This window comes from Triticum aestivum, chromosome 2B (assembly GCF_018294505.1).
Source record: "Triticum aestivum cultivar Chinese Spring chromosome 2B, IWGSC CS RefSeq v2.1, whole genome shotgun sequence".
Classification (NCBI taxonomy): domain Eukaryota; kingdom Viridiplantae; phylum Streptophyta; class Magnoliopsida; order Poales; family Poaceae; genus Triticum; species Triticum aestivum.
The window spans coordinates 646,465,754-646,475,602 of record NC_057798.1 but is presented as its reverse complement, the minus strand read 5'-3'; the positions used below and the strand labels follow the sequence as shown (position 1 = coordinate 646,475,602).

Below are 9,849 nucleotides of genomic sequence, written 5' to 3'. Positions count from 1 at the left end.
TGGGATGAGGTGGCATAACTCATGGGCTCTAAAATAAGCGTAAACTGAAATGGGCATATTAGCTTAGGAAAACCTCTTTGTTGTGTTTTCCGTTTGGGAATTGGCTTGCTGCGAAGAGTAGCCATTGTCTAGATTGGTTTATGTTGCTGAACTGTAAGGTTTAACCATCTACTGCAGCATGAAAATACAGACAAGAGATTTCTGGGGCTGCCGTGGAGTTTTCTGAGAACGTGGGAGTTGCTTCGTGGAAGTCACTTGCAACTCTGCTCCACGCATGCCTACGACTTACTTAAATGATGCGCGTCCCGCGGGTTCCGGTATAAATACTACAGATCGACGGGTGAGAGGGAGAGAGATAGATAGAGAGCGAGAAACACAGAAGTAATAGGGAGAGATTTGCTGCGTGAGGACGAGCGAAGATGCAGGTGTTTAACGGTAACCTCTGCACCGCATCCTATGTCCGACAGGCAAACGTGCCATGGAGACAACAAAGTCTCCTGATGCTACAAGCTCGACACCGACGACGTGGTAATTACATAGACGACCTTATCACCTTACGTGAAGTCAATTATTCACTTGATGAACAATACTATAGATTAACTGTTCTTCCTTTTCCCTCGCAAAAAAAAAAAAACCGTTCTTCCTTTTGAGACAATCAACTGTTCCTTTTAGTATAGCAGTGGTTTTCATATCAAGGCATAGGTTTTTTTTTTTGAGGAAATATCAAGGCATACGTCTGTATTTAATCTTGTACGATTTTTATACACCCGCTTTTCCCTACTTTGACTTCCTCCTTTGCTTTCCAGGGGGCGTGGTGAATGTGCAAACCTCGGGCCCAGCACAGGCGCAAGATCGTCCAAGAAACCAAAAGATAGACCCACAACTAGCACCAGTGGACGTACAAGGTGGAAGTCGACACATGGTACGTATACATGCATGCAATTCACTTTGACAGCACGATGATTTGCGCTTATAATTAAACTAACAAACATATTACAACTCGATCAAGGCTCACCATGACCCAAGCGAGCTTGCACTCATGATCGACACCATCAGAGCAGGGATGAGCTCCATGGGTGGAGGCGAGATAACCGTTTCGCCCTACGACACCGCCTTCGTCGCCCTTGTCGGGGATCTAGATGGAGGTGATGGACCTCAGTTCCCCTCCAGCATTGACTGGATCGTTCAAAACCAGCTGCCCGATGGTTCGTGGGGTGAGAGCTCGTTTTTCCTGATCCAAGACCGGATTATGAACACCCTAGCATGTGTTGTGGCCTTGACGTCATGGAACCTTCACGTTGACAAGTGCGAGAAAGGTACGTACGTACCTTGCTTCATTGTTGTTGGGCTAGGATGAAATCTTCTGCACCGCTGCTTTAGATTTACCCACGTCTTCTAAGTCTCTTACGTAGACTGGATCGTGTTTATTGTAGGCTTGAAGTTTATCAGAGAAAATATGTGGAGGTTGGCCGAACAAGAAGAAGACTGGACGCTAATAGGCTTCGAGATTAGCTTCCCCTCGCTCCTATGCATGGCCAGGGACCTGGGTCTTGACATTCCTTATGATCACCCTGCCTTGGACGCAATATATTCCCAGAGAAACCAAAAGCTCAGCAAGTACGCATAACCACGTGGTTCTATACCTTTTACATATATTATTTACTACTGCTAGATAACTGTGTATGCGTTGCAATGGGGGCGCAAATACTATCTACGCAATCCTCATTCTTTATGCATCCAATTTGCTAAACTTAATTAATTAATCAGCTGATCTCAAACTGTAGGATTCCTTTGGATATACTGCACAGTATACCAACGACTCTACTTCACAGTGTCGAGGGAATGGTGGACTTGGACTGGCAAAGGCTGCTTAAGTTGAAGTGTTCAGATGGTTCCTTCAGAACATCACCTGCAGCAACAGCTCGTGCTTTGAAGGAAACAGGCGACCTAAAATGCCTCAAATACATAGATGAAATCGTCAAAAAGTTTGATGGGGGAGGTAAGCTGCAGTATAATGCGACACGACATTGAATTTACAAATGCTCGAAAAGAGACTGTATTTTGAATATATATACCAACGTTTAAATAAGTTCTTGTTTATTCTCCTTCCCTACATTTCAGCGCCCTGTGTCTATCCTGTGGATTTGTACGAGCGTTTATGGGCCGTTGATCGGTTGACGCGTCTGGGCATATCGAGGCACTTCACAAGTGAAATCAAGGAGTGCTTAGATTTTACTTACAGGTAACGCATAATAACTAGCTATTTCCATAATCTTAACCCTAGCATCTCTATATAATTTGCCGCATGTTTGACCAGAGTGCTTTCTCTACCGTGCATGGGATCGTGCACTGTGCATGATGCATCTACTGTTTACGGTTGCTTTGAGATCTGTGCTATGAATTTCGGTTTTGTGTAAAATTTGACTTTTTTCAGAGTGTTATTGAATTTCTTAATTAAGTTAAAGAGTTTCATCACTCTATTTGTGAAGCTTCCGTTTCTAGAATAAGTGAAAAGCATGCGTATCTTTTCTTCGTACGAAAGCGAAACTATGGTTAACTTATACGGACAACCTTATATACTTTAAACAGGCATTGGACTCAGGTTGAAGACGATGGACTGAGCCACGCAGGGTCGTGCTCAGCAGCGGATATCGATGATACCGCGATGGGTTTCCGTCTCCTCCGTTTAAACGGCTACCACGTCAATCCATGTAAATTTGTAGCCTTTGCTAACATAAGTCTTACAGAAGACACACGCATATATTCGTACATGTGATTCATATACTTGCTCTCTGGTTTGATCGTGTTCATGTATATATCTACGCAGGCGCACTGAAGAAATTTGAAAAGGACGGCGAATTCTTCTGCTTCCCTAGGCAGTCGAGCCAATCTGTCACGGCCATTTACAACACATACCGCGCCACCCAGGTCGCTTTTCCCGGCGAGAAGGACGACGTCCTTCGGCGGGCCGAGCAGTTTGGCCGCGCATTCCTCCAAGAGAGGCGAGCCTCCAACAAACTCAACGACAAGTGGGTCATCCCCAAGGATTTGCCAGGCGAGGTAGAATACGCACTGGACTTCCCCTGGAAAGCAAGCTTGCCACGAGTCGAAACAAGGTTCTATCTGGAGCAATATGGGGGCGGCGATGACGTGTGGATTGGGAAGGTCCTCTATAGGTAATTATAGTAACCTATTTTCGTGTTGAGGGGCTATTACGATTGTAATTTGAGTGACACACTATCTGTCTTTATCGCTAACACGGCCAACCTTTCAGAATGCCTCTCGTCAACAATGACCTGTACCTAGAGGCGGCGAAAGCTGATTTCACCAACTTCCAGAGAATGTGCCGACTTGAGTGGCATGGCCTGAAAAGGTGAGTCTGTCAAATTTGCAATATATTGGAAACTAGTTCCTTTGCCCATAATATAAAAGCATTTTTGACACTACATTAGTGTTAAAAATGCTCTTATATTATGGGACGGATGGAGTAGTACATATCATATTGATAGATTCTAACACCAAGATGCATACAATACATATGTGTAAGCAGGTGGTATGAGAGGAATAATCTGGAAATGTATGGTGTGTCCGCAAATAGCGCACTCAGAGCTTACTTCTTAGCGGCAGCAAACATCTTTGAGCCGACCCGAGCAGCAGAGCGCCTGGCATGGGCTCGCACGGCGATGCTCGCTGAGGCTGTCTCCTCCTACTTCCAACGCAACGGTTGCGCTCCCGAGTTGAGGGAACGGCTCAGTGCTATCCTCACTCCCGGCCACAGCCACAATCTAGCAAGGTTTGATGCAGCTCATTTCTTTGTTCCCTTTTTTGTAGGACACTTCTTTAATTTTGTCTCATTTTCCAAAGCAAAAAAAAAAAACGATTTTCCTCTACAAAGAACTGAAAATAATCATACTAGTAAAACTACTGCCAATAGCTAGCTTCTATTTGTTTTATCATAAAATTTACGTATCATCATAACGTGCATGGAAGAGTAATAATACTCTTCCGGCCCATTATCTATCTACAATAATGATAACATGTGCGTGTGCATGCAGGGGGGCAATGGATTCAGTAGAAAATAGCATACCACATGTTGTTAATGAGCTGATCATGGACCTCAGCAAATTTGACAATGCCGCCGACACTCTTCGCGAAGCTGTGAGCTCAAATTCATTTGATATCTATCATGTTACTGTTTGCCAAACATATATGTTCAATGTTAAAAAAACTGTCAAGGAGTGTATAAATAAGAAAAAAAACTTAATTTGATTATGGCATATGCAGTGGAAGGACTGGTTCACGACATGGACTGCAAAGGAGAGCAGTGGACCATGTGAATGGAGTACAGCGTTGCTGTTAGTTCGCACAGTCGAGGTCTGCTCAGGAAGGCATGGCTCGACCCAACAGCAACTGAACATTTCGGAGTATACCCAGCTCGAGGGGCTCACCTCTTCCATATGCCGCAAACTTTCATCTAGGGTTCTTTCACAGGTTGGTATCTACATACGTGCAGTATAACTAATTCCTATAGAGTTTATATATAACCATTTGTTCGAGATGTGCATGATCGATTTCTCAATTAACCCACAACAATACTTTGTAATGATTCGATCAGGGTGGACAAAAAATGGAAAACATAGAGGATATAGACCGACAAGTGGATTTGGATATGCGAGAACTCACTCAACATGTTCTTCAGAGCTGCAACGGTGTCAGCGGACTGACCAGGCAGACTTTTATGCACGTGGTGAAGAGCTTCAACTACGTCACCCTTTGCCCACATGACACAATTGATTGCCATATCTCCAAGGTCTTATTCGAAGATGTCATTTAGATTGTCTCCAAGGTACAATTGATTTGCTAATAAAGGTGGGAGCGTCAGCATTATTATAGTCGTTATGGCTATGTAGAAATGATTTGGTGTTCAATGACCAAAACTCTACTTCTTTGCAGGTGATTTTTTGTGGTATACACGGGCTTCGTATGTGGTCCATACTACACCGAACAGAGTCACAACGGTTGTTCAAAATGGGGTGCACGCGGTTGACTGGGTAGTAAGGGAGGTTTTTCTCCAACACGGATGGCAACATAATCTCCGGATCGGTCAACCACCTCCTTAGACATAGGCATAGTGTCGGTCCTTTCCGACTTTACTGGTGCCCAATAATATGACGGCTTTTATTTTCTCTTGTCACTCTGTCTGTGTTTGGCTGTGTGCATCTTAACGATACACAGGCATGATGTTACTTATTATGTTGTACATCTGTTAGATACTATATTTGAGTTAATAAAAGCATCTCTTATCGAAAAATATTATCCAAATGATAAGGGCCACACGTCAGGTGCTTGGCACTCCGGCCCAGACATTTTTCGATGGCAATTGCAGTCATGCAAGGATGGCAAATTCTAGTTACACACGGTAAATTTCTGTTAAAAATAAACTGAAGCACGAAAGCTGTCATGCTTGCACTATTAGGGAAAACCTTATACACAGAATCTTACCAGCAATGAGGTTTAAAATAAGGCGCTACTGCTACTTAGCAGTAGCGCGCTGTAACAGCCCCAAAATTGGGTTATTAATTTTTGTGCTGTTATTCCTTCCTGGCACTCATTTTCAAAATCCTTCCCCTGAGTTTTGCCGGATAACTCTGAGGCTTCTTGGCATTCCCAACCTTTCAGAACCTTTGAAAGATCATGGATGTCGCCTAGAGGGGGGGTGAATAGGCGCTTTAAAATAATTACGGTTGAGGCTAGAACAAATGCGGAATAAACCTAGCGGTTAATTTGTCAAGCACAAAACCTAAAACAACTAGGCTCACCTATGTGCACCAACAACTTATGGTAAGCAAGATAAGCAACTATGCGATAGCAAGATATATGACAAAGAACAATATGGCTATCACAAAGTAAAGTGCATAAGTAAAGGGCTCGGATAAGAGATAACCGAGGCACGCGGAGACGACGATGTATCCCGAAGTTCACACCCTTTCGGATGCTAATCTCCGTTTGGAGCGGTGTGGAGGCACAATGCTCCCCAAGAAGCCCTAGGGCCAATGTAATCTCCTCACGCCCTCGCACAATGCAAGATGCCGTGATTCCACTAAGGGACCCTTGAGGGCGGTCACCGAACCCGTACAAATGGCGACCCTTGGGGGCAGTCACCGAAGCCGTACACTTTGGCAACCCTTGGGGGCGGTCACCGGTACCCGTCAAATTGCTCGGGGCGATCTCCACAACCTAATTGGAGACCCGACACTTTCCCGGAGCTTTACACCATAATGATTGAGCTCTGAACAACTCCAACTGTCTAGGGCGCCAAGGCACCCAAGAGGAACAAGCTCTAGGGTGTACAAACACCCAAGAGTAACCAGCTCAAGGGTACCAAGCACCCAAGAGTAATAAGCTTCTCAACTTGTAACTTCCACGTATCACGTGGAGAACTCAAACCGATGCACCAAATGCAATGGCAAGGGCACACGGAGTGCCCTAGTCCTTCTATCTCAAATCCCACCGAAACAACTAATGCTAGGGAGGAAGATGAGAGGAAGAACAGGAAGGAGAACACCAAGAACTCCAAGATCTAGATCCAAGGGGTTCCCCTCACATAGAGGAGAAAGTGATTGGTGGAAATGTGGATCTAGATCTCCTCTCTCTTTTCCCTCAAAAACTAGCAAGAATTCATGAAGGGATTGAGAGTTAGCAAGCTCGAAGAAGGTCAACAATGGGGGAAGAACACGAGCTCAAAGGATAAGGTTCATTGGGGAAGAAGACCCCCTTATATAGGAGGGGGAAAATCCAACCATTAAGTGCTCAGCCCGCACACGAGCGGTACTACCGCTCCACGAGCGGTACTACCGCTTGAGCGGTAGAACCAGGAAAAAGGAGCAGTAAAACATGAACCTTGGGGCGGTAGTACCGCTTATAAGTGGTACTACCGCTCACCACAGCGGTACTACCGCTGGAGGAACAGAACACGAGTCAAAAAGAGGCAGGGCAGAGCAGAGTACGGCGGCAGTAATGCAGTAGCGGTACTACCGCCCGACCGAAGCGGTACTACTGCTCATAGGCGGTACTACCGCCCAATCGGGGCGGAACTGCCGTGCAACTACTGCTAAACCCGACACGAAAAGAACAAGACCCAAAATCGAGTGTCACGACCGGTTTTCCGGGTATTAATTTCCAGAAAATGGCCGTTATGCTCACCAGCCCCAGGATTACTGTTAGCTGATGAGACACCGACTTGATACAGAATTTCCAAGCAAAATAAAAAATATGTAGTACAAGACCATTCTGGCCCGTGAGTACAACAAATGGTTTCTAGTGGTTTATGGCGGAAGCGGTTTGTGAATCATCAGTGTCTATGGGACTCCATTTCCCACAAGAACAGCTGACCAGGTAACTCCTATCTTTGCGAGGCTGCTACCACCACTGCTTAGGTTCCGGGGCTGTCATCGCGTCGCTCCTCTCCGTGCAAGAAATCTGGCCAAGACAATAGCCAGGGACAAGCCAGTGAGTACTTTGAATCTACTCGCAAACATTATGAACACTGGGATAATATAAATGATAATCATGCACTGAAATATTCTATGATCACATCGTCGGTCATAAATAAAATCTCTTATGCATGCAAACAAGTTATTTACATGCAACATGAATGAGCAATAATGGAGTGGAAATAAAATGCCGCAGTCGGGCGTCTGTGCGACACCGCGTAAAGGGCTTATAAGTAAATAAATAACAAGCAATGCCGCAGTCGGGCGTCTCAGCGACACCACGTAAAGGGCTTATAAAGTAAATAAATAACAAGCAATGCCACAGTCGGGCGTCTCAGCGACACCACATAAAGGGCTTATAAAGTAAATAAATAACAAGCAATGCCACAGTCGGGCGTCTCAGTGACACCACATAAAGGGCTTATAAAACAAATAATCACAATGAATATTCAGGGGGTAGAACCATCCCAGGGATACTCAATAATTCAAATAATATAATGGGTTAGTCCATAATGATAATCAAAATTATCATAATCAGCACAAGTCATGATCCAAGTTTTGTTTTAACGGTTTCTCCTCCGAAGACCGACACTAAGACCGACACTTGACCCAACCCGGACTGTAGTCCGTAACCATGGACACGGCTACTCGAATAGGTTTAATCTCTGCAGAGGGTGTACTCTTTACCCACGAGTAACGGATTCCTTTAGTCCATCGGGACTAATTCCGTCTACGGTCTTTTAAATGAAAATGCACCTGACTTGCACACACCAGCTTAACTTACCGGTGTCTGGAATCACCCACGACACTCGTTAAGCAAAACTCTAAGTGGGGATGCTACAACCTCGATTAGCATGGGATCACAAAATTTATACCGCTCGCAAAACTGGGGAAGCTACCCCCTCGGCTACAACTGAAACACCCATGCCCCCTGACCGGATGACTGGCTTTAATCCATGGCCATGGTACCCTCATCCCGGCCCCTCTGTACGGTGTGTGCTAGAAAGGGGTTGACAAATTACTGAACCGTACCCTACCTGTGGCAGGGACAAGTGGTAGCACGAAACAAGTGTGGGGGTTACTGGAACAAGACTCGATCTACGGTCGACTCAGGAGGTTAATAATTTCCCTGTATGACATGTATAACAATTATATTTCAACCAACAGAATCACCGCTCATTACACCTTACTATGCCATACCGGACATAACCGTCCCGACGGAGACCGGCGACAAGCTCACACCTACCCAAGGCAGAGGTTTTCCCGGATTCCTTTCTGGCATGCATGCAAGGCACATGAGGATGATTACCATCTCATGTATATTCATTTCCACCAGCAAGGAAATCACTAATATGCATTCATGCAAAGGATCGTATCATCACATAAAATAACGAGTTTTCCAAAATAAGGTGGTGTTATAATCGTGTTAACCAACACATCACAAATATTATACCAGGGTTCAGGATGCTTGCCTTCAAGTTGTGGGAAGGCAAGGTGCACTCCAAAAGTTTTTGAAGGCTTTCTCCTCTCTCCAAAAATCCTATTTAAAAGATTTTTGAATCAATATATAGTTTCAAAAATAGTACCAAAAAGTTGCCTGAATTTTTTTGAAATAAATCTTAAAATAAACTAGACAACATTTGGGAGAGGTAGGAAAAAGAATCAATTCATTTGGAGTTATATTTAAATATTTATAGACAGTCAAAGTTTTGGTCAAAATCTGTTATTTAAAAAAATAGAAAAAGAAAACGATTCGAACATACATACACGTTGAAGGCGTATTCCGACTTTACGCCTCCACTTATCCAGCATGGACCGTGCGTGGTCACTGACAGTGGGCCCGCCTGGCCCACTGGTCAGGTTTGACTAGTCCACCTTCCCTCCTCTTCCTCTGCCCTAGAGGGGGCGGGACTCCGGCGATGCTCGCCGGCGAACGGCGGCACTGTTTGAGAAACAGAGGTCACCCGCGGGCTCAGGGGGTCGAGGCGGTCACTTCGGTGGTCGCTTTGGTCTCTGGGGTGGACGGAGCTGCCGGCGGCGAGCTCCGCAGCGGACGGTGGCCGTCGGGAAGAGTGAGTTTTCGCCCGCGGCGAGTCCCGATCAAAATTGAGTAGGGGGATGGACTCACGAGGGGGAGAGGGGGCTCCTGGTGAAGAGAGTGGAGAGGGGGAGGCCCTGGTGGTGCCAGAATGACCGGGGCGGCGGCTGAGGTTGCCGGAGATGGGGAAGAAGACCTCCCCGGGTCGATTGGCTACCATGACGAAACGAGGGGGGTGATTTGAGGCTACCTGGGGAACGGGACGCGCTCGGGGGCCTCATTTTATAGCACATCCAAGTCTGTTCGCGGCGGCCGTGG

The 9,849-nt window shown here is 45.6% G+C and overlaps 1 protein-coding gene across 1 annotated transcript; it reads left to right on the top strand.

The window, feature by feature from the left end:
• The first annotated feature begins 334 nt into the window (after window positions 1-334).
• On the top strand, window positions 335-5,311 carry LOC100286848 (ent-copalyl diphosphate synthase). The gene is made up of 14 exons (XM_044464430.1): window positions 335-528; window positions 807-922; window positions 1,010-1,316; window positions 1,434-1,617; window positions 1,785-1,999; window positions 2,122-2,242; window positions 2,590-2,711; window positions 2,828-3,176; window positions 3,275-3,373; window positions 3,551-3,793; window positions 4,056-4,158; window positions 4,285-4,491; window positions 4,616-4,869; window positions 4,954-5,311. The coding sequence occupies exons 1-13, from the start codon at window positions 420-422 to the stop codon at window positions 4,832-4,834; spliced, it is 2,394 nt and encodes a 797-aa protein (XP_044320365.1). The 5' UTR covers window positions 335-419; the 3' UTR covers window positions 4,835-4,869; window positions 4,954-5,311.
• Window positions 5,312-9,849: the final 4,538 nt, after the last annotated feature.

What these genes read in the sequence shown, in the direction of transcription:
- LOC100286848 (XM_044464430.1), top strand. Translation starts at nt 420, where the DNA reads ATGCAGGTGTTTAACGGTAACCTCTGCACCGCATCCTATGTCCGACAG. An exon ending in GAGTGGCATGGCCTGAAAAG is followed by an intron (nt 3,374 to 3,550) that starts GTGAGTCTGTCA and finishes ATGTGTAAGCAG; the next exon opens with GTGGTATGAGAGGAATAATC. An exon ending in CATCTAGGGTTCTTTCACAG is followed by an intron (nt 4,492 to 4,615) that starts GTTGGTATCTAC and finishes TGATTCGATCAG; the next exon opens with GGTGGACAAAAAATGGAAAA.